The sequence below is a fragment of the Grammomys surdaster genome, unplaced genomic scaffold (assembly GCF_004785775.1).
Source record: "Grammomys surdaster isolate TR1022 unplaced genomic scaffold, NIH_TR_1.0 126219, whole genome shotgun sequence".
In the NCBI taxonomy this organism is placed as follows: domain Eukaryota; kingdom Metazoa; phylum Chordata; class Mammalia; order Rodentia; family Muridae; genus Grammomys; species Grammomys surdaster.
In genome coordinates, this window is record NW_021621022.1 from 8,367,804 (window position 1) to 8,391,488 (window position 23,685).

At 48.4% G+C, this 23,685-nt stretch overlaps 2 protein-coding genes across 2 annotated transcripts in view; both read right to left on the minus strand.

The window, feature by feature from the left end:
• Positions 1 to 1,394: 1,394 nt before the first annotated feature.
• On the minus strand, positions 1,395 to 19,588 carry R3hcc1 (R3H domain and coiled-coil containing 1). Its single transcript, XM_028758773.1, is given in 9 exon segments — positions 1,395 to 1,692; positions 2,511 to 2,606; positions 3,857 to 3,927; positions 6,172 to 6,344; positions 7,155 to 7,896; positions 8,631 to 8,768; positions 9,131 to 9,258; positions 9,583 to 9,739; positions 19,404 to 19,588. Coding segments are annotated over 9 exon segments (1,824 nt in total). The 3' UTR covers positions 1,395 to 1,558.
• Chmp7 (charged multivesicular body protein 7) overlaps positions 18,781 to 23,685 on the minus strand; it is a 15,207-nt gene continuing 10,302 nt past the window's right edge. Inside the window, exons 3-10 of the mRNA XM_028758772.1 lie at positions 22,990 to 23,175; positions 22,703 to 22,836; positions 21,863 to 21,911; positions 21,509 to 21,628; positions 21,160 to 21,258; positions 20,892 to 20,952; positions 20,291 to 20,470; positions 18,781 to 20,076 (exon numbers count right to left, since the gene is read on the minus strand). Coding sequence (XP_028614605.1) covers positions 20,024 to 20,076; positions 20,291 to 20,470; positions 20,892 to 20,952; positions 21,160 to 21,258; positions 21,509 to 21,628; positions 21,863 to 21,911; positions 22,703 to 22,836; positions 22,990 to 23,175 — 882 coding nt within the window. The 3' untranslated portion in view covers positions 18,781 to 20,023. The remainder of the gene's footprint in view (positions 20,077 to 20,290; positions 20,471 to 20,891; positions 20,953 to 21,159; positions 21,259 to 21,508; positions 21,629 to 21,862; positions 21,912 to 22,702; positions 22,837 to 22,989; positions 23,176 to 23,685) is intronic.

Genomic DNA, 23,685 nt, shown 5'->3' on the forward strand with positions numbered 1-23,685 from the left:
TTCTGGCTTATCTTGAATTTCTTCTTTGCAGCAAAGAGCTAGTAACAGGCCCAGCTGATGTTACCCTTCTTGTTGCTGCAACCACATATCCAACAGGAGAAACTTCGGGGAGAAAGGATTTAGGCACATGGTTTGAAGGCAGTTTGGAGCCATGGCAAAAGGAGCAGGGAGCAGCTTCCTCAAATCAGGGAAAGAAAAAGTCAACATCCATGTGACTCTCCCCTTCCATTCAGTCTAGGACCCCAAACAGTAGGATGGTGCTCCCCACATTCAGGGTGGGTCTTCCCTCCTCAGTGGGAAGTGTGTCTCCCCCCAGATTCTAAATCCAGTCAAGTTGATGACAAGTTAGCCATCCCAGAACTCTAATGAATAATACTGCTTTTGTCGATACCTATGTAATAGTGTGCAAGTATTTTGTTGTGACAAGACATCCTAGAGAGACAGTGTACAAGAAGTGTTCTTTTGGGCTCATGGTTCAGTCCACTGTCAGCCGGCTTCCATGGTTCTGGGGAGAGACAATGTCAACCATAAGTTATGTACTCAGCAGGGCTATCAACTGGGTCCTAGGTTACGCTCATAAATCCACTTTACTGCACAAACTTGTATGTAGAGCAAAATGTCCCCCATACATTCCCAAGTTCCATTTGGACTCCTGCCCCTGGGCCCAGAGCTTCCTACATCTACAAGTATAGTACATATTTAGTTTGACACAGGAATGGTCCCAGTGTCTTCCATAGTTCCCTATACCCTAAAGGGCTGTACCAGTACAAGCTGCAGCACAGAGAAGCAATCTGAGAGACCTGAACAGCAGCAGAGGTGAGCTGGGGCCCTTCTTCAACAGTTGTTCTGTACTGAAACCTGGGTAAGAACCTAAGTGTGTCAGAACCAGGCAAGACAGCTAGTCACAGGGCAGCTTCCCTAAGAGGGTGCGCATTAGCAGAACAGGGCTCCAGCACTCCCTGCGGTCTCCTGTGTTGAGTGTGCTGGCCCCAGCAAACCTGAGATGAACAATGACCTCCAAATACCAGAGTGGACCACGGTGCCTCCAGTACTACACTCAAGACTTAAGTAAGGCCAGCACTGTCCTGTTCTACGCTCAGCAGGCACTCAAGTATCACCTCCCAGCTTCATTCACACTTGCTTTTCAAGGCTTCCTTAAATAATACCCAAGCACTACCACATCCCCCATTTCCACACAGCACAGGATGGCAGGATGGTGTTCCTGTAATGGGGGAGACTGGGCAAGTAGCACCTACTCCCCAAACAGGGCCACTTGTGCATAAATGACCCTGAAGTTAAGATGGGATTCTCCAGGTTCAATAACCACAGACCCACAGTAAGAGATGGGACAGCACCCCCTAGTGTCCCTCAAGACCACACTTGGAAGCAATCAATACACCAACTTTAAATTTTTATTTCTTCTCAATTTCTGGGAGTAGACCAACTAAAGCCTGCCGTGCCCCATAGCAGCTCCAGTGAGGGCAAGGGGCTGTCCTGGTATCTGTAAAGGCATGTGGTGTTGGGACCCAGCCTAGTCTGGACAGATGGGCCCAGGGCCTCAAGATGGCAGGAGACTTGGGGAAGTAGGCAACTCCTTCTTTCTGTTGTGTTGGAGTCCCAAGGCCCGGGCCACCAGCCTGCGGGCCACCGCCGAATCCGTCTGTGGCCTCTCCTTTGCTAGTCGCAGGAACTCTGAAAGGAAGAGCCAGCGGGTAAGACGTGGATTCAAGGCTAGGGTGAGCCTGTGTGTAATGGTATGGCTGCAGAGGCTGGGGCCTACTTGTGCCCATGGCAGCCAGGTGCTTGAGAGAGGGACCCAGGAGGACTCAAGGCCTACATTTCTGCTTCCCTGTGGGACCTGACACAAACCAATCCCTCCTGTCATCCTGGCTTATCTGTGATGTAGGGATCAGGTGCTCCTCAAGACCCTTTGAGAGGAACCACTCGGGATAGGACACCTGGATCATTGGACATCAAGATGGGATATTTCTCGTTTCTAAAATGTCTAGGACACGGCCATGTCACCAGTTGCAGTGGCATGGATGGCTCCGGCAGGCCTTCTCTGGGCCCATTCTGCGGGTTCCATCTTTGCTATCATAAAAACTGACCTCTCAGAGCCCGAAGCGTGCTTTCTGGAAGAGGAAAGGGAAGGGGCTAACATTTGGCATCTAGCTCCTGTACAAGTGACTCACTCGAGGTCAAACAGGTCAGCAACAGAACCAAGGTCCCATCTCGGGCTGACCTAGGCACAAGCACTTTTGACCCTTACAGAGTAGTCTCCATGGCCCTCCAGAAGGAAGGCTGGGCTTTTCTTAGATCAATGACCAGAAGAAGGTGTGAGCTGGAGGGCAAATATAGAGGTAGCTGACCCTGGGCCCTCTCCAGGCTGAGGGGAAGCCAAGCCCCACTAGCCGCTGTAGCCTAGGCTCTCGAAGAGCAGACAGATGAAGGGAATCAAACCAAACATAAGCACAGGCAGCCTCCCTGCAGAGGGACAGACTTCGCCTTACTTGGCCTCTGCAAGGCTTTCAGCTTGGACTGCTTGGTTCCCTGTGTGAGCGGCCGGATCTTGAGCACGGAGAAATCCTTGGCCAGTGCCTCAAGAGCTGGAGAAAGGAGGCGAGAGCTGGGGTGACTCTTGTGTAAGGTGAAACTCCCAGGGGTCTGGAGCACATGCATCACCCCAAACTTCCACAGTCACTCTTACACACCCGCTCCCAGCTGCTCTGCCTCTGATCTAGCTCAGTAAAGCTGAGAGTCTCTCCTCCTGCTCCTGATCCCTACAGAACGGTATGGGGTGGGAGGGATACTGCTGCCTGCACTGTCAGATGATACCCTAGCCCCATATGCAGGTTCTCAGAGCAGGAGGGGCAGGCTCAGCCTGCGAAAGCCAGAGCTTAAACCAGACTCTCCTTGTAACCCCGAGGAGCCTCAGGAAACACCAGTACTCCCTGGACCACTCATATTGGGCCAAAGTGCTCCTGACATCAGGGCCTAGCAGATATGTAATAGGGACAAGGAGGCCAGGGCATGACTCGCTCTTGCTATACTGTTCCTGGCAGGCCCAGGAGGCAGCCAATGCTACCCTGGCCACAGCTTATCTTCCCATGATCCTCAGTAGTCATTTAGCCTTTTTACCCTAATTTCCCTTCCAGACACTCCCTCCTTACCCTACTCCCTCTGTTCCTCCCCACCTCCAACTTCTGGCTTTCTTGAGGACCAGGCCAAACCCAAGTAGGCCACTGCCAGCTCTGATGCCCAGAAGGCTCTGATGTGCACATGTGGTTCAGGATGGGAGGGTCTTATTGATAAGTATTTCCACAGTGACAGTGGAATGGCAGGGACAAGTGTGGGATAGTGGCTGGAGGGGACGAGGAGGACTAGAGTCACAGTGAGGAGGTTGCATGGTACTCAGCTTCCACAGTGAGACATCTGTAATCCAACACAGACCCCAGCAATCTGGGAACCTCGGCCTTCTGTCTGAGAGGGGGTGATGGCCCCACATACGAGGCTGAACTGAAAACACCCGTGGCCCTGAGCAGCAGCACCAGATGCTTGCACCAGCGTCAGTTCGAAGATGGAACTATGGCTTGGCCTATGCCACCTGATCAGTAAATGTCACTGATGCTAACACCTCTCCACTGAAGGCGCTGTTACAGAGAAAAGGCCAAAGGCTTCCTGAGCTTCCCAAGCCACAGCCCCCAGCACCCAGACTGTGTTTCAGCTGAGAGCCAAGCCCATGGGCTCGAGGTAGCCTACGTCTGGACATGGCTGGCCCTCTGCCTGGGCAACCCAGGCACCTCTGCCTTCAATGGAGGCCAGAGAAGGAGCAGAGCCCAACAGGAAGCCTCCTTACCTGCGGCAGGGCAGGAAAAGATGCCGATAGCATGAGTGTCATCAACCCACTGGACCTTGAACCCCTTCTCTCTGTGTGGGGAGAGGACACAGTCGCTCACACAAGCCAGAGCTCAATACTTTTCCCCTTGGATCCTGCCAATTAGGTCATGGATCCTTAAGGCGAGGCCCCTTCTGACTCGAACCCCAAGACAAAGGTATGGCCTCTGTTAAAGAGAGAATCATTTGCATGCTTTCCAGAGCATTAGGTCACCTTCAGAACAACCAGTGTCACCTTGTAAACATGTGAGGTGGGTTACCAGTCAGCATCTAGAAAAGAAGGAGCCAATACTGGAAGGCTCACGTAGGCAAAGAGTAAGAAAGGTTCCCCAGGTTCATGCCAGAGCATGGGCTCTGAGTAAGAAAGCTAAAAGGCTTATGTGGTCGGAGAGGAGATGGGCCCAAACAGGCACAGAGGGGACATGGCTCTGGTTGGCTTCTCCCTGTTGCTCAAGACATCATCATGGGCTCAATGCCTAAAAGACACTAGAAGAAGCTTTGCAATGACCCAGCTCTACTTGTGACACTGCCCACTTGGCAAGGGGTCAGTGGTGGCCCTGCGTGGCCATCTAGATACAGAGTTGAAGAAGTGCCAGCCCCTCAGCTGTCCCTTCAGTACCAGTGCAAGGGACATGGAACAGTGGTGTGGGAGGCAGATTTATTTTATTCTCTGTTCATGAGTGTTTTGCCGGCTTCATGTGGAAAGGGGGCACCACAGGACTGCCTGGTGCCCACAGATCTCCTAGAACTGGAGTTACCAATGATTCGGAGTCACTGTGGGTGCTGGAACCCAAATCCAGCTTGTCTGCAAGAACAGTGTGATGGTTTGTATACGCTCAGCCCAGCACTATTAGAAGGTGTGGCCCTATTGCAGTAACTGTGTCACTGTGGGCATGGGCTTTAAGACCCTCATCCTAGCTGCCTGGAAGTCAGTCTTCCACTAGCAGCCTTCAGATGAAGATGTAGAACTCTCAGCTCCTCCTGCACCATGCCTGCCTGGATGCTGCCATGCTCCCACCTTGATGATAACGGACTGAGCCGGGTGGTGGTGGCGCACGCCTTTAATCCCAGCACTTGGGAGGCAGAGGCAGGCGGATTTCTGAGTTCGAGGCCAGCCTGGTCTACAGAGTGAGTTCCAGGACAGCCAGGACTACACAGAGAAACCCTGTCTCGAAAAAACCAAAAAAATAAATAAATAAATAAATAAAATTAAAAAAAAAAAGATGATAATGGACTGAACCTCTGAACCTGTAAGCCAGCCCCAATTAAATGTCCTTTATAAGACTTGCCTTGGTCATGGTGTCTGTTCACAGCAGTAAAACCCTAACTAAGACAAACAGTAGGTGGTGGTAACCTCTGAGCCACCTCACCAGGCCCAGGAAGGGCTTCAAAAAGCCCACATAGGTAAAGCAATGACAAAAGGAAAAAAAACTCAAATTAGAAAAAAAGAAGAGTTTGCCGGGCGGTGTAGGTGCACGCCTTTAATCCCAGCACTTGGGAGGCAGAGGCAGGCAGATTTCTGAGTTCAAGGCCAGCCTGGTCTACAGAGTGAGTTCTAGGACAGCCAGGACTACACAGAGAAACCCTGTCTAGAAAAAACTAAAAAAAAAAAGAAAGAAAGAAAGAAAAAAAGAAGATTGGGCAATGGTGGTGCACGCCTTTAATCTCAGCACTTAGGAGGCAGAAACAGGTGGATTTCTGAGTTCAAGGCCAGCCTGGTCTACAGAGTGAGTTCCAGGACAGCCAGGGCTACACAGAGAAACCCTGTCTCAAAAAAACAAAGATAAAAACAAAACAAAACAAAAAAAGCCAAAAAAAAAAAAGAAAAAAAAAAAGAAAAGAAAGAAAAAAGGAAAAAAAAAAAAAAGAAGAAGAAGAAGAAACAGCAAAAGACTAGATCCATAGGAATTCGGGGAAGTCAGGAGACCCGGTCTCCAGGTGTATCCTTCCATGCTGTCAGACCTGCTCAAGCCAGCTGCCCTATAAATGGTCATACCAGGATGACCCAGTGACCGTGGCCTAAGACTGATGGAAAGCCTAGTGGTCCCAGCACGGGTGTGCACATGCAGATCTTGGCCCAGGTCTAGGGCTTTTGAATACATCAGTGGTCAAACACTGACCCTTCTCTTCCCTCAATCAGAGCCATCAGGCAGACGGCTCCCGAGCAAGAAGCCCAGAAATCACAGCCTTTCTTTCTGAGGCAAGCAGTCATCCCTAGCAGGGAAGGGCTATCCCTGCTACTTCCAGCCTCCCCCCTCCCCAACCTTTAATACTCACTGGAACTCAGAGAAAGTGGTCAATAAGTCCTCAGTCTTGATTGTTGGCTTAAAGTCGTAGATCTCCACCAGATGAGTCAAGTCCCTCTCCCCGGGTAGCTCTTCTGTGAAGGCAGATGTGTCCAGGTGGATCTTCTCTATTTCAATCTCCTTTTCAGTCAGGTTGGCTGTGATCTGGAAGCAAACAGACCTTTTGATAAGGGAGAGCTCTGACACACAGGGCCCCGTCTATGCTTTCCAAAATGACAGTTCTGGGGGAAAGTCTGCTTGGTAGGAATCTGGGTATGGCAGCTTGGTTACTCAAGATTGTGGATGTTTTAGGGGAGCGTATTTGGTTTTATGATATCCTCACTAGATGACTGACAACTGTGCCCACCGTGTTCCACCTAGTCTTGAAAAGTGTATTCTATATACCATCTTCAGATGGAGACATGGAGGGACAGAGAGAGAGTTAAGTAGTTTGCTCAAAACTGCATAGCCTATTCAAAAAAAAAAAAGAGTTGGACAAAGCATCTTCAGCTTCCTTACTAAAACTATAATATTCTCAAAGACTACATATAAAGCAGCAATCGAAGATGCTCACCCTCCCAAAGTCAATCTAAGGGGCAGGCACGTGGTTCCAAGAAATGCAATTCCTAAGGCAAAGCTCCAGGCAGGAGGCTGGTTTTCTCCAACCCAGAAAAGCACCCAGAAAAGACTGTTTCCACTATCTTGTGATGCGTACACTACCTTTAAGCTTAAACAGACTTTAAGCTTTAAGCATAGCATCTCCTAAAAGGTTGGGCTGGAACCCAAATACACAGTTCCTTCTCCAAATACCCTAATCGATTGCTATTACCCAACATCCAGGCCTGAGCCATTCTATGTATCCCATTAACACACACACACCCCATCACCTCCACCCCAAGGCACTTCTCCCATACACCCGAGGCCACACCCACCTCGCCTCCGCCCTCCCTTTCCTGGGCTCAAGAGCCTCATCACCTCCTGCAGCAGCTCACTGAAATCGTCGTGGTCAGCAGCATCCTCGTCCTCTTCCTCCCCATCCACCTTGTCTTCGTCTTCATCCATCTTCTCTTCCTCCGCGTCCACCTTCCCATTCTGCACATCAGTGTTCTCTCCCTCCTCATCCACCCTCTCTTTCTGCTTGCCTACATCCTCTTCCTTCTCGTCCACCTTCTCTTTCTCCTCTCCCTCTACCTTTTCCTCCCCTTGGTCCACCAGGCTCTGCACCCCATGACCCCTATTTTCCTCCTCCACGGCCAGTTGTGGGCTAGACCCCTGCTGCATGGCTGTCTCCACCCCTTGTTTCTTTTCAGGATTCTCAGAGGGCTCAGCATCATCCAGCTCCATCTGTGGCTCATTTGCATAGCCTGGGTCTGGGCTCTTCAGGAGCTCTGTTTCTTGAGTCACCAACATGGGAACTCCCTGATCAGCCACAGCGTCCCCAGCACCAGCCTCTCTAGGCTCTTCTGAAACTCCACCAGCTGGGTCCTCTCCCTTGAGGCCTGGGATGGAAGGTAACACTGGTTCATCTTGCCTGCGTAGCACCCGGGGCACATACAAAGGTTGATCTGGCTTCCGTCCACGATGCCAGCGGCCAGTTGGAGCACCTCGGGGACCAGCAGCTGCTCCCTGATGTGAGGTATAGCGAGGACCACGGTACTTGCTGGGATGGGAGGTAAGAGGGCGGCAGGGACCAGAGGGGCCATCTGAAGTGGGTACTCTGGAGCAAGAACAGAAGTTTTAGGGCATGTTTGGGTCTACAGCAAAATGGCCAACTGGAGCCATCTATCATCCAGACATGACACTGTCAAGTCAGCATTAAGCAATAGTCACAACCAAAATGACCCTCAAAACAATCTCTTACAAAGTCACTGTGGCAAAGGCAAATGCTATCCCTGACACTCTCAAAGGAGCTCCCTCTTGAATACTACAATCAAACCGGCGGGTGCTGAATCTTCGGTTACAAGGTAAACAAGGATAATACTTGCATTTAGGATCTGTTATTAGAATCAGAGTCACAGTGATAAGATATCCATCCTATGAGATGCACATGGCAACAGGGATGGCTACAGGCCAACACGTTCGTCCCCTGTACCAACGTCTCTCTGGAGAACATGTTCACAAAGAAGAGAGGTACAGATCCGTCCTTACTAGCCCAATTGCTTGTGTGCACTCTTTCCTTTGGCTCAACATGAACAGCTGATTTAGCCAAGTCAGCTGCATCCCTGATGAAGCAAAAGGCAACTGTGACTTCACACAGCTCCTGGCCCTGGGTCCTATCAAGCTCTACCTTCCTTGCTACTCTCCTTGGCTAGTCAACTAGCCCAATCATATCACACGCACACACACACACACACACACACACGCACACGCACGCGCACGCACACGCACACGCACACGCACACGCACTCACGCAACTGCTGAGAACCCTCCAAAGTAGTAGGACAAACGCACCTGATGTCCAGGTGACAGATGACTGTCCTCCTCTTCCAGCCCTCCCCAACAGAGAAGCTGCTCAAGAGATCAAAATTCTCTGCCGTTCTATGGATCAGGTACCGCAAGCGGCTGGAGACTGGAGGGAAAAGTAGGACCCTGGGCAGGGACCAAATAAAATATTAAGCTGAGACTGCTCGTCCACCCCATACTGATTCCCACCCAGGCCGCTCCCAGGTTTATGGTGGCTTAACACCAGGCTCACTGTGCCCAAGCAGGTCCCTGCCTATTGCAACGTAGATCATCATAAGGAGCTAAAGTTCCCATCATCTAGAAGAGAGTGGGTACTTCGGACTGAGTGGGATGCTACTCCGATACAAAGGAAAGGTGTGGCTTGAAGTCTGCAGAGGCTAAAGGCAGGGCCTTGCCGGTGGACCAGCCAGTTACCTGGGCACAGAACCTGGGGGAGGGGCAAACCCTGCCCTTCCTGGCATTAAAAGCCGCTCCCTCGGTCCCCGTACTTGGATAGCTGCTTCTGCAGCAGGAAACGATCGAGCTCCTCCTGGACCCGGTGGACAAAGTCATTTTCGGCCGAGGAGAGGAAGACACCGTCCAAGCAGAGAAGGGCCAGGGTGACAGATGGCAGAGCCTGTAGGGGCGGTGGACAAGGCCGGGATCAGAAAATGGGCCCAGAAGCCGCCCACAGCCCCAAGTGTCCCTGCAGCAAGGACTTAGGAGACTTTCGCAACCCTGGCCACTGTGGAGCGGGATGGGAGGCGCGTGAGTGTGGAGCCGAGTGCGCTCACGTCCAGCGCCAGGCAGGATTCCCTGCTTTCAGCACCGTCTCGTTTCACTGCGTGCTACCCGGGCTTTTCAGTTCTCGGGCGCAGCCCGCTGAAACTGCCCCATAACATTCAGCCGTCCTTCCCATCCGCGATCCCAGGCGGAAACCCCCAACACCCTCAACACTCACCGCGGCAGCCCGGAAAGTTGCCGCCGCTCTCAGGGTGCCCAAGAGCCTGAGTGTCCCCTTCTTCCCAGCGGAATCAGCGCCATCGTGCGGCCGGGAGGAGATATCGCACGTGCCGCAGAGGGGCGTGTTCTAGTAAAGAGCTGGGGCAGGGCCACAGCTGCCTCCAACCCAAAAGCATAGGGCTTCTCCCGCAAAGAAGCAAGTAAGTGATTATTCTCTTGGGAAAATGGAGACCAAAAAAGGTGATATGACTTGTCTAGAGTTACACAAGTGAAAAGTGGCTCTTGTTCCAAAGTCAGTTATTTCTTTTGTCTTCTGGAACCAATTAAGTTCAGCAGACACACGTATGAACAGCTACTACATGCTAGATTGTGATGGCATTATATAGTTCTAATTTTAGATTCCCTTGACCGGGTACCTAATGGAGGAACAAAGAGTGAGGAGAGGGAGGCTGGAGCTGGGGAATTAAGAAGGGGTGCTGCTCTCTGGTTTCAGGTCCCAGTGACACCAGCACGTGGGCACAAATTTGGTACACATACGAACAATTAAATAAGTCTTTTTTATGGGGCTGGGAAATTGGATGAGCTGTTAAGAACACTTGTTGCTCCTGAGACGACCTAAGCTCGGTTCCCAGCACCCACAAGGTGGCTTAAGAACCATCATTAACACCAATTCCAAGGAATCCAACACCCTTTTCTGAACTCCGCGGGCAAACAGATGGTACATATACATACAAGCAGAGCAAACAATCATACACCTTTGTAAACGTTTCTAAATACTGTATCCAGAATCTGTCCCCTACATCATCTCAGTGAGAGATCTACAGAGGTCTCTTGTCACACAGAGACCCAATTTGGGCTATGTAGGCCACTAGGTCCAGTAGCCACTAATATACCGATTAGAGTTGAGTATCAAAATACAGATCTAGTGTGCTTGCCAAACCAATGCTTATAGATATGATATGACTAAGACACAACTCCTTTAGAGTATTGATGTGGTGACCAAAAGTCCAGCACAGAAGCAGAAAATGCAATAAGACTAGGTGAATCCGGTCAGTGAGAGAAGCTGATATATTCTAGATTTTTACCCTAAATAGGAGGCATGATTGAAAGATTAAGGATTGATCCAAGCTACATGGGGTTGGATTCAGCTCCCTGGCTCCCTGCTGGAGTAAGGGTCAGGGAAAGAGAAGGCAAGAATAAGGTCCAGGACCTTACCATGTAACACTGAGGAAATATACATCATGGTAAAAGGGTCAGATCACTAGGAAGACATAAAAGTTCTAAAACTGAAAGCACCAAACAGAAGGCTCACAAAACATACAGTGGAAGCTCCTATAACAACAACAAAGAAAGAAACAAAGTAACAAAGAAAGGAAGGAAAAGAAAAACAATCAACAATTGCACATAGCCCTCAGCTTACAGTGGGGTTACAATAAACCCACTGTAAATTTAAAAATAAGAAAAATTAAAATACTGTCAATGATGTAGCTCACAGGAGGATCCCTGAAAGCTCACTGAACCAGTTGGCCCAAGTAGCAGAGTGCCAGGCCAACAGGAGACTCTGTCTCAAACAAATCATAAAACTGGAAGGTGCCTAAGGATGGGCTCTTGAGGTTATTCTCTGACCACATGCTTGCCCTGAATGTGCATACCTACATCTGCAGGCACACCCACAGGTGGGAACACACACACTACAGATACAGACCTTTACACCAGAAATCCATAAATTGATCGTTAGTGTACCTAAGAAAGTATTAAAAAAGAAAAAAGACATTTTCTTTAAACAGATCAAAATGATGTTCCAGAAAATAAGTAAACAAATAGCTGATGCTGATAATACTAAAAAAAAAAAAGAAAAAAGAAAAAAGAAAAAATTGCTTTAGTATTGGAGATGGTTCAGTGCACACACACCACTTGCAGAGGACCTGAGTTCAGGCCCCAGGACCCACATTATGCTGTGCACAACTGCCTGTAATTCCAGTTCCTGGGGGTCTCTGGTCTTCCCAGGCACCTGCATCACACATGTGGATATATATATTTAAAAATAAAATAACTTTATAAGGTTGTAAACTCATAGGTAATATATTTATATTTACATTTATACTTAATTTATATTTATATTTAATTATATAGAAGCCAAGGGAGGGGGATTGAGTGCCTTGTACATTTCTCTAACAATTAATATGCCAGAACACAATGGAATAATGTCGGTGTAATTTTAAGGGAACAAAAAAGGTTAACACCACTGGGTGTGGTGGTGCATGCCTTTAATCCCAGCACTTGGGAGGCAGAGGCAGGTGGATTTCTGAGTTCAAGGGCAGCCTGGTCTACAGAGTGAGTTCCAGGCCAGCCAGGACTACACAGAGAAACCCTGTCTCGAAAAACTAAAAAATAAAAAATTAAAAAAATGTCAACGGCAGAAAATTTTATAAACTGTGGTGTTGATAGGTAGTCTCAAACCTGCAGCCACACAGGAAGGAAAGGAGCACTCCTGCTTGGCCTAAGGTGGAAGTGACAAAGTGCTGGAGCTTGGAGACACCTGCAACCTGTCATGCACAGCTCACGTCTCAAGCCTTTTAGTAAAACCCACAAATAACTGTTTTTTCCTCTAACAGCCCAGTTGAGGACAAAGAGCTGACAACTAGTCTCCACTTCTTTTTCTTTCATAAACTATTAGCTATTCCCACTTTTTTCTTTATTGGTTGATAAGAATGTAATGATGGCCTTCGTGGTGGGTGTACTCCTGACTTAGTGCTATGCCTTAAAAGTGCTCTATCCCTTCAACTCAGGAAGAAAGTGCTTTTGTTGTTTTGTGTTGCTTGAGATAGAGTCTCATTCTGTAGTCCTGTCTGGCCTGGTACGCACGATGTAGATCAAGCTGGCCTCAAACATCCACAACAGATTTGCTTGCCTCTGCTTCCTAAAGACATATATCGCCACACTCGACACATGCTGGAGCTTGTTTATTTACTCGCTTGTTTTATTCATTTTTTGGCTTTTTGGAGACAGGATTTCTCTGTGTAGTCCTGGCTATACTGAACTCACCATGTAGACCAGGCTGGCCTCTGCCTTAAAGGTGTGTGCCACCACCACCCACTTCCTGCAGGAGTTTAAGATTGGTGTCTGACTTGGATATACAAAGAATCTTTGATCATCAGATCCATGACAGAATCTTAGAGGCTTTATAAAAATGAAGGAGGAGCTAAAGAGACCATTCATTTGGTAAAGTACTTACTGGATAAGCACAAGAACCTAAGCCTGGACCCCCAGAGCCCACATAATAAGGTAAGCATGTCTGTAATCCTAGCAGAGGGAGGGTGGGGTGAAGACAAGAAGATATTTGGCTCTCACTAGATGGCTAGGCTCCCTGAATCAGTGAGCTAATTTCAATGATAGACCTTGTCTCAAAAAATAAGGTGGAAGGGCTGGAGAGATGGTTCAACAGGTGAGAGCATAGGCTACTCTTCCAGAGGGTCTGTTCCCAGCACCAACATGTCAGCTCACAAACACCCAGGGGATCTGACACACACACACACACACACACACACACACACACACATATACAAGCAGGCAGAATACCAATGAGCATAAAATAAAAAACAAATAAATCAGAAACAAAACAAAAACCAAGGTGGAATGAGTGAAGAAAAACTTGTTTGAATTTTGTTCTTCATAGGTCTGTACACACACACACACACACTTATGCACACACATGAGGAATAAAAACAGCAAAATTGAAATTTTTTCATGAGATCAAATTTGTATGTGTATGTATCTGTTTATGCAAGGAGGTTTGTGGTATTTGTATAGTGTAGTTTTATGTGGTGTGTGTGTGTGTGTGTGTGTGTGTGTGTGTGTGTGCACTTGTACCTGCATGTGCATGGATGAAACTAAACTATGATTGAAGTCTCAAGAGATGACTTAGTAGGTGAAGGTGCTTGCTGCTGAGTCTGACAGCCAGAGTTTGATCACTGGGACCCACACCACAAAAGGAAAGAACTGACTGTTCCAAACTGTCTTTTGAACTCTGCCTGTGGCCTGAGGCATGGACATACACACATACACGAACATATTTTAAAATCTATTTTAAAAAATCCATATTCACTGCAGAATACTTTTTAACCCTTAAATCTAAGGAAATTAGTTATGAAATACTTGTAAACAAGAGATGGTCCCCAGAAACGGTGGTGGTGACAAAGCAGATTGTTTATTATTTTCCATTTGCTATGATCAAGTGTTTCTGTGCACTTAGCAAGGAGAACCTTAGGGAAAAAGGGTTTGTGCTATGGTTTGTATATGCTTGGCCCAAGGAGTGACACTATTGAAAAGTGTGGCCCTTTTGGAGTAGGTGTGGCCTTGTTGAAGCAGGTGTGTCACTGTGGGTGTGGGCTTTAAGACCCTCATCCTAGCTGCCTGGAAGTCAGTATTCTGCTACAGACTTCAGATGAAGATATAGAACTCTCAGCTCCATGCATGCCTGGATGCTGCCATGTTCCCACCTTGGGATAATGGACTGAACCTCTGAACCTCTGAACCTGTAAGCCAGCCCCAGTTAAATGTCCTTCATAAAACTTGCCTTGGCCATGGTGTCTGTTCACAGCAGTAAAACCCTAACTAAGAAGTTGGTACCACGGCCTGGGATATTGCTGTGATAGGCCTGACCATGTTTTTGTTTGGAAGAATATGGATTTTGGGACTTTGGGTTTGGAAAGCACTGGGATGGTTTAAGTGGGGTTTAAAGGGCTATCCTAGAAGGAATATGGAAGACTTTGTTGCTGTGAGTGATTTGAACTATATAGACTTGGCCTAAGAGGTTTCAGTGGAGAAGAATTTCAGTGGCCTAGAGACTGTTTTGTGGTATTTTGGGAAATGTGGCTACTGTTTCCCCTTGTATGAAGAGTCAGCCTGAGGCTGAGGTGAAGAGACTTAGATTAATTGCTTTGAAAAAGGAAGTCTCAAAACAGCCTAGTATAAATTCTATTCTGTGGTTACTAAAGTTCACTCTTGTGAGCATTTTAACGAAAATGAGCAAGCTGAGGAAGGAAAAATACAACATATATAGTTTGAATATTAAAGGGGCACTAGGAAGTGAAATGGAGCTGAATCCTGTGTTCAAGGATATTAAATTGAATTAAGGGAGTAGTGACCTTAGGGCAAGAACCCACTCAGCTAAATTTATGTCCAGGCATGGTAGTATAAACCTTTAATCCCAGGAGGCAAAGACAAGCAGTTCTCTGAATTCAAGGCCAGCCTAGAACAGAGCAAGTTTTAGCTAGGTGAAGAAAAACTTCCAGGCTTGGTGGACCTTAATCCCAGTGCTTAGGAGACAGGCACGCAGATCTCTGAATTCAAAGTCAGTCAGCAAGTTCCAGGACAGCCAAACATAGGCAGTGAATCAGTTGGAAAACAGGAAGCTGGTGGTAATGTAGTAGAACAAGCGGGCCATGTTCTAGCCCCAGCAAGCAGCAGAACTCGGCAGCTTTGGCCATGTGACTCTCTAGCTTTAGAGTCCAGAATACAAAGGATTACTGGGACAATTGATGCAGGTTAGCTGGATCTAAGAAACTGGTGGTGATTAGAAAGAGACTAGCATCACTGAGGTGAAATCTTCTGGGAAGTGTTTTCTGAGAGCAGGAAGAAGCTGTGTTCAGAGATAGCCAAGGTTGTACCTCATGCTGTAGCTGTACTTGACCATGTGTAAGAGTCACCCAGGTGGAACTGGTTTTGAAGGCATGAAGGGGTCATAAGAGCAGCTGAGGTGTGGCACTGTGAGAAGCCATGGAAGGCCATTGGTAAAGGTGCAGCCTCTGTTGCAGTTGATGGCCCAAGACTGATGGGGTCATGTAAAGGAGCTGAGGCTTGGCACCATGAAGAGAGCCTATGAGAGGCTATTGGTGAAGCCTCATTGCAGCAGAAGACCCTGGCATATTGGAGATGCCGGTACCATGGGATGCCCACCAAGAACTGCAGTGGCAGTGAAGTGGATCCAACCTGAGCTTAGAGTGCTACAGAGGGCAGAGCTGGGGAAGTGATGTCAGCCCTTTGAAGGAACCCAGATCATGTGTGGATCCCAGACATTCCAACAAGAAGCTGTAACATTGAAGTTGGAGACCTCAAGATGTTTAAGATGCCAGAGCCATGGGCTATCTGCTGAGGGAAGCTGCCAACAGGGAGTGGAACCAGGCAAGGAGAAAGAAGTTTGTTGCAGTCAAACAACTTTAAGAAGGAATGAGAAAGTAGTTGGAGATCTGAAGACCACTTTGACATCAGTCATGGAAGAGATGCAGAGTTTGGAGTTTGCCCAGCTGGTTTCCTGTCTTGCTTTGCAGATTACAGTTAAGTGATTGCATAAGTGTCAGAAGAGACTTTGAATTTTGAACTTTTAACATGTTGAGACTGCTAGAGATGTGGACTTTTGAAGTTGGACTAAATGTATTTTGCATTATGCTATGTTTAGGTATGAGTCCCATAGACTCATACGTTTGAACAAGCCTATGGGGGCAAGGGAGTGGAATGTGATGGTTTGAATATGTTCAGCCCAGGGAGTGGCCCTAATAGGTGTGGCCTTGTTGAAGATCTATCACTGTGGGCGTGGGCTTTAAGACCCTCATCCTAGCTGCCTGGAAGTCAGTATTCTGCTAGCAGATTTCAGATTAAGATGTAGAACTCTCAGCTCCTCCTGCATCATGCCTGCCTGGACACTGCCATGTTCCCACCTTGAGAATGGACTGTAAGCCAGCTCCATTAGATGTTGTCCTTATAAGATCATGGAGCCTGTTCACAGCAGTAAAACCCTAAGACAGTTTGTTTTGTCTTATACTTTAAGAAGGTATACCTCCATCATAGCAGGGAAAGCAGAGCAGTATAAGCCTGGGAAGCCAGACACTGTAGGCGAGCAGACAGAAAACAGGAAGTGGGACTGGATTATTAAGCCACAAGGCCCACTTCTAACTTCTCATTTCCTCCTGAAGACTCTATGTCCTAGAGGTTACACAGTCTGTCAAACTAATACTGTCAGTTGGGCAACAAGTGTACAAATATGAACCTATTCAAAACACAACAGCAGGAATTGGGAAGGCTGTAGAGAAAGGGTAAAAGTGAGAAAGCCAGAGGGGCCAGAGGGAGAAGCCAACGCCAAATTCACCATTCCCTGCTCTACCTGTCTGCCTTCTGTAGGTATCATCAAAATCGCAGATGATTTGTTGTTGTTGTCGTCCCTCAGTTCCTAGGAGACCACAGCCCCAGCCTAGCCTGAGTTCTAGACCTTCTTAAAGGACCAGAGTAAACATCATGTGGTATTTATTACTTGCCAGTAACCCCAACATTTAGGAGGACAAGGCAGTGGGATCTTCGGTTTGAGACCAGCCATGGACTGTGTGAGCTCATAAGAACTATTTTCCTGGCACTCTGTACCACTGTCTAATTCAGCTCTTTTATTCTTGACACACTGTTAGTAGGGTGGTGTCAAGCAGTTGAAAGCGGGTACTGCTCTAGAAGACCTGAGTTCAGTTACCAGCACCCATGTCAGGCCGCTCACAACTCCCTTTAACTCCAGCTTCAAGAGACCAAATGTCTCTGGCCTCAGTGGGCACCTACATGCATGTGTACATACTCACACACAATTTACATATATGTGTGTATAAGAAGCTAAATCACAAAGACGACTAATTGGCCAGCGTCACAAAGCCAATGTCAGCCTCTTTGCCCTCTCTTGTCTTGTTCTAGTTTCATCCTACTGGGGGAAAGGTGAGGCCTGAGGTTCCTCTCCAAGTAGGACATGTCCCTGTAATGGGACAACTTCTAGTTGAAGTTGTCTTTTTTTTTTTTTTTTTTTGGTTTTTCGAGACAGGGTTTCTCTGTGTAGCCCTGGCTGTCCTGGAACTCACTCTGTAGACCAGGCTAGCCTCAAACTCTCGAACTCAGAAATCCGCCTGCCTCTGCCTCCCAAGTGCTGGGATTAAAGGTGTGCACCACCACCGCCCGGTTAAGTTGTCTATTTCTTCCACAGCCCAGGAAGGAGACAAAAGCCTGGTAGGCCTTGCTAAGTCACAGACTATGGGGCTGAGAACTAAGTCCACTGGATATTGGAAGTGGTCTCTGTGGCACAGGGTGGGTAGACGCCACAGCCCAGGAGCAGGGCAGAGGAGGAAATGAGGGGCCAGCAGCACACGCAGGTTCTTAATGAACCAGTGAAGCTAAATCATGTCTTGGTGCTCCGAAGCAGGTGCTAGGTGAGGACTCTCAGTACCTCAGACAGCAAGACACAAAGCAATGCAAAACCAGGTAAGGGGCTCACCAAATCTAGGCCCTTCCAGACATCATCTGACACTTCCGTCAGCTCTCCACCCTCTCTCTGCATCCCTTGGCATCAGTGGCAGCCTTTCAGACCCACTTTGGGGCTGTAGGTTCTCCTGAGGCTGCTTTTCGTCTTAAATAGTACAGAACTGTTCCTGAGGTTTCTTTTTCTTTTTTTTTCTGAGACAGTTTCTCTGGGTAGTCCTGGAACTCACTCTGTAGACCAGGCTGGCCTTGAACTCAGAAATCCGCCTGCCTCTGCCTCCCAAGTGCTGGGATTAAAGGCGTGCGCCACCACTGCCCAGCTGTTCGAGGCTTCCTAGCTAATGCTCCTAACACCCTTCTCTGGCTGGTTCACACACTTGCTCCACTGGAGCTGCAGACTCAGTGTAGCAGACCTGGCCTTCTGACTGCTCTCAGCCTCAAAGCCTCCTTCCTCCACAGGCACAGAAGACAGCATGCAGAGCAGTCAGGGAAATCATCAGTGCTAAGCTACAGGGTGGAGCTATTACAGGAGCAGGGTCACTCTCAGGTTGGAGTAAAGAACCTGGGAGACAACAGTACAGCCAATAGCATAGTCCAGGGCTGGAGGGAGAGCTCATTCAGGATTCCCTGCAGCCCAGGCTGCTCCTGCTACTCCACATTTTTTCAGAGGCCCTGGATAGAAAAGATGGCAAGTGTAGTAGATACATGGACTTTAGGAAATAAGAAGGAACAAGACACTGATACAATGACACAGCCTGCTGTGTGCAGTGCTACAGCTGCGATCTCAGCACTGAAGTGGAAGCCAGGGGATCAGGAATTCAAGGCTAGTTTCAGCTACATAAGACCCTAGCTAAGATAAACAAACATATAAATGAAAAGAAAAAAATTGACACCAGCTAAAGAATAGACAACAAAACCTGGTGTTTTTCTCTTTTAATTATTTACCAGATTAAAAAAGAAAAAATAGTGATTGTTTTTCTTCACCCCCAGTATTTCCATTTGCCAAAGCTGAGTGGGAGACACTCAGTGATTCGTGAATAGTGATTCGTGCTCCTGGCCTGAGGCAAAGTTCTCCCCTCTGCTCGTGTCACCTCAAGCAGAAGGGGCAGTGCAAAGAGGTCCAGGCAGTCACCATCCCTGGGCAGCAGACTGGCAGTGTGGCTGTCATGTTTCTTCTCCATGCTGCCACCAGAGCATTCAGATCTACTGCCTGTCCTGCAGTTCACAGAAGCAGGGCAGATCAGGCCCAAGGCAGCACGCGGCAGATGCAGCAGGCCAGAGCCACCTCCTCCTATTGCACATTCTGGGACATCCAGGCCCCTGCCCTGAGTGCTGGATACGTGATAAGACACTTTCCAGATCCTAACAGGGAGTCTGCCAGTTGAGTGTCAGGCTCAAGAAACAGGTAATGTGATGCCGTGTGGCTTGCTCCAGAAAACACATCATTTATAATGGGGCCAAAACAAGAACCCAGCTTCTTTCACACCCTGGGTGGGGCCTGGAGTTTACTTGTGTTTCTCCTGCTCAAGTTCAAAAGACAGATTAACCTTTTCCCCCTCCCCATCACCAGATCTGCTTCTGCCTAAGATGGAAGCAGTGTGGCCCCCAATCACATAAGCCACCCCCAAAACTGCCATGACCCTGAACTATTCAGAGCCACGAATACCCAGAGACTGTGATGAATCATGTTGGGTCTCTCTAAATAAAACTTGTTTGACTCCCATTCCCGATAAAGCACAGGATAGGGGAGCAGTTTAAAGACCTCGAGTGGGAGAGAGGGCTGGCTTAGATGGGCAAAGCTGCAAACCTTTCACCTTCACTGGCTAGAATGAACCTGGTGGGTGAAGACAAACCTAACGGAGCCAATGGCAAGAACTGCAGGCTATGAAGACGACAGGTCAAACACAGAACTGTATAAATTGTGGCACTATAAAGACGAGAAGGTAGGTCCATGACATCACTGGGAGCACACCTCCATAGCATGGCTTCCAGAAGCTGTATCTGTCCTGGCATGAGTGGCAGCATCCAGATACATCCAAGTGGTTCTTCCCTCCTCTTCCAACAATTCAGTGTTTTTCATTAAATAACTATGTACACTACACACGCAAGGCTGCCTCTCTGATACATGAGGGTCCTTCACTTGAGTTCCTGCAATGGCTTTAGAGAGTTGGCTCCAATTGCCTTTTTGGAGATTTACTGCTTGGGACCAAACCTGCAAGAAGAAATGATAATGTTCAACAGGAAGTCCTACGACCAAAGCATCCCAAAGCTTGAACATCTGCCTCTCCATGTACATAACCACCACTCCCTTGCAGGGTTTTAAGATGCAGGCGATCTGAGTTCCTGGGATAGAACCAACAGGTTCTATGCCTGGCTCCTCTGTCAGCCAGAGTGACATGTCTAGGATATAGGAAACAGCTCCGTACCTCCTTCTGATAAGGACAGTTTTTCAAGTTCAGCTTCAAGTTCAGCATCCAAGATCCTAGGCTTAGGCACACTGTTGGTATAAAGCGTCTCATGGGGGTTTTCAACCACATCCAAAGGTTCTTTGGTGGTGTCCTGAAGGAGGATGTCCAACTCCTTCTCCAGTTCCTCACTGTCAAAATCTGGGAGAGAGATGGCATGTTAATCCCAGGAAAGAGGTGAACCTATGTGCCTAGGACAGCTTGGCTTTCGCAGCCCGACAGCACCTCTGCAGCTCAGTAGTCACTTGTGTCATGAGGCAAAGGCAGATGTTCTCTCTCTATAGGCAGAGATGGGCTGTAAGACGGGTATGGCCCACTGACCCCAGGAACCTGGCCCTGCCTTTTCTCTGTCCTGAGAGAGGACTGCTAGTCAGAAGCTTTGTCAGAATGGAGATGGAGTATGGAGGGTTATCAAACAGCTGTTAGGGAGAGAACACTAATTCCCTCCAACTATCCATGCAGGTGAGCCCCAGAGAGGCTCCTGTCCTGTGATCAGACCTGTCCTGGCCCAGGAACTGAGAGGTCTCTCAGAAAGGAGGGAAGAGTCTCCTTGTCAACTCACCTAAACCATTGGTTACCCCGCCAGCCAGAGTCTGAGAAACTTCATCCTGCGTGTCACATAGCTGTAAGACACAAACACAAACCTCTGAAGAGAATGGTGGCTCTGGGCAGCTCAAAGCCTTTAGGGGAAATATTCAGGATTACAAAGATCTGATAGTCAAGGAACAGTTCCTTTCAGGTGCAGGGCTGAGTCAAGTTTGGAAGAGGCTTGAAGTGAGTCAACCATGTTCTCTAAGACTTTTCTCATGGACCCTCCCAGGCCCCTGTACCTCCTGGATCTGATCCACAAGGCTCTCCGCCTTCTCCACTGTGACATCCTTCATGGAGAGTTTCAAGGCTCCCACACCAGCTTGGTAGGCATTAAAGACCTAAAGAGAAGACCAAATTCTCTGTGCAACATTTGTCAAAATAAAACCTTGCTTCATCTCCAAAGCTGGCTTCGGGCACTGGCCACCTAACGTCGATTCACCTTACACCCACAGAAGTTAAACTTCTCAACAAGAAAGCGAACCTAGCCACACCCTGGAAGAACCCAGGACTCCCTGAAACAGCAGGCCACAAGGGAGGGAGATGCAGTGTGAGAGACTGGGACCAGAGGGTACGGAGGGGCGTGGCTACCATCTGGTCTGTCTGGGAGGCATAGATGCGATCCAGGATGCCTTGAACAGTGTCCAGCTTGGCGTGCAGGGCCTCAATGCGTTTCTCTGTCCTCTGCTTGGCTTTGAGAGACCTCAGTGCCTGGCGGGTATGGAAACAGATCGGGGTGGGACACAGTAAGCAACAGCAGAAGCAGGACAGCCCAATTCAAACCATAACCACAAGAACAGGCCTTCTCTCTATAAAGTAAGCTGTGGTGCCCAAGGCACCTGTAGATGCTGCTGCCTGCACCCCAAGCAGGTTGTTCTCTGAACCGCTGGGCCCCTGTCCCTGACAGTCGAGGATGCCACTCCAAGGCTGCAGAGGAGAACCTACCAGCTGCTTCTTTCCTGCTCGACATGCCCGGCGGGCTTCTTCTTTGCACCTGTGGAGTGAAGAACAGAAGAAGAGATCTGGGCTGTGGCAGGGTCTCAATGAATGCTTAAAAGCACTTAATGAAAGGGCTTCAGACCTGAAGGTCAACAATCCTCCAAACCTGCCACAGTAATAGCCAACTACCTACTGGCAGTCTCTAGAAGCAAGCAAGCCTCAACAGAGGCTTCAGCATCTATATGTGGCAAGGCAAAGCAATCAATCCTGAAGGTGAGAGAACTACACAGACATCTTTTTACTAAAGACATGGGATTGATCCGTATACACTGAAGACCTTGGCCATAGCGCTAAGCCTGCCAACACTCCTGTGCTTCTTTGAGAGATGGAGTGAAGAATTCTACTTCAGCATGCTTGTCTACCACACAGGGACATGTCTGTGGCTTCTACCAAGTTCCCTGTAGAAGAACCTAAACGAAAATGCAAGAGATCCTTAAACAGGCCCTACACTGGCACAGAGCCACCTTACTATGTCTTCACAGTAGAACACCGGGCTTCAGAAGAACATGAATAAGATGTGAACAGTTGTAATCACCAGTCAATTTTCTCCTTTACTTTCTGCTTTCCGAGTTTCTCTGTATGGAGTACCTAGTAATTGTGTAACTAACATGTAACTTTTTTTTGTAATGCTGAGGGCAAATCCATGGCTTTGGGCACACTGGTCACTGTGCAAACATAGATATACTCCTAGAGAGTAGCAGGCTTTTGTGTTGGTTTGGGTTTTTTTTTTTTTAAGATCCACTCACACTGGGGCTCCAGAGTCAGTCAGGTAGGGAAGGAGATTACCTCTCAGACTCTTGGGATAAAGACTCAACCTTTCGAGAGAGGAGCTGTTCACTCTGCATCAGCTGGTAGACCCCAACATCCACGTCGTTGACAGGAGACACCTTGGCATGTGGTCCCCTGGCAAACTTCACAATCTGGGGGACAGGGACAAATTACTGTTGTCCCTATCATACAAGCTGAGAAATCCACAACTAGGCCTGGGTTTATGAGTGCAGACCAAGTCACTGAGTCCATGAAAAACACACACATGCACACGCATGCACTCACAGACAGGCATGCTTCCATACCTTCTCTCCATTCTGCTCCAAGACAGTGACTCTCTTTTCCTTCTGCAGCTGCAGTAGCACGAGGTAGAAGGTCCTCTCATCCGGGCAGGAGTTGGCGCACAGAGCACTCAGCTCTGACAGAGCCACCACAGGGTGGGAGGAGAGGGGCGAGTTCTGGTACAGGCGATACACTTCCTCGGCCTTTTCCTGCAGGGAAGGCAGAGATTCGAAGCTCTGGTTACCACTACAGGAAGCATAAGCTTGGACCCTGAGCTTCAGAGCCACGAGGCCACAACAATGATGCCTGCAGAGTACTGACACATCCAAAGTGGCCAAGGAAGATGGCTCAGCTGGTAATGTGTTTGCTGGCAAGAAGACTTGAGTCTGAATGCCCAGAACTCAGGTAAAAGCCAGGCATTGCCATAGCACATATCTGTAACCCAGCACTGCTGTGGTGAAGACAGGCAGTTACCTGGAGCTCACTGGCTAGCCAGCCTTGCCAAACAGTGAGCTCCAGACTCAGTGAAAAAACTCAGGTGGGGCCAGTGAGATGACTGAGCAGGGGAGGACTCTTGCCCCACTCTTGATAATTGGGACTCATGTGGTGGAGGGGGAGAAATGACTCACACAGATTGTCCTCTGACCCTACAGGCAAACCAGTGTATACACAACACACACACACACACCTATAAAATAAATAAATGTAAAAAACCATAT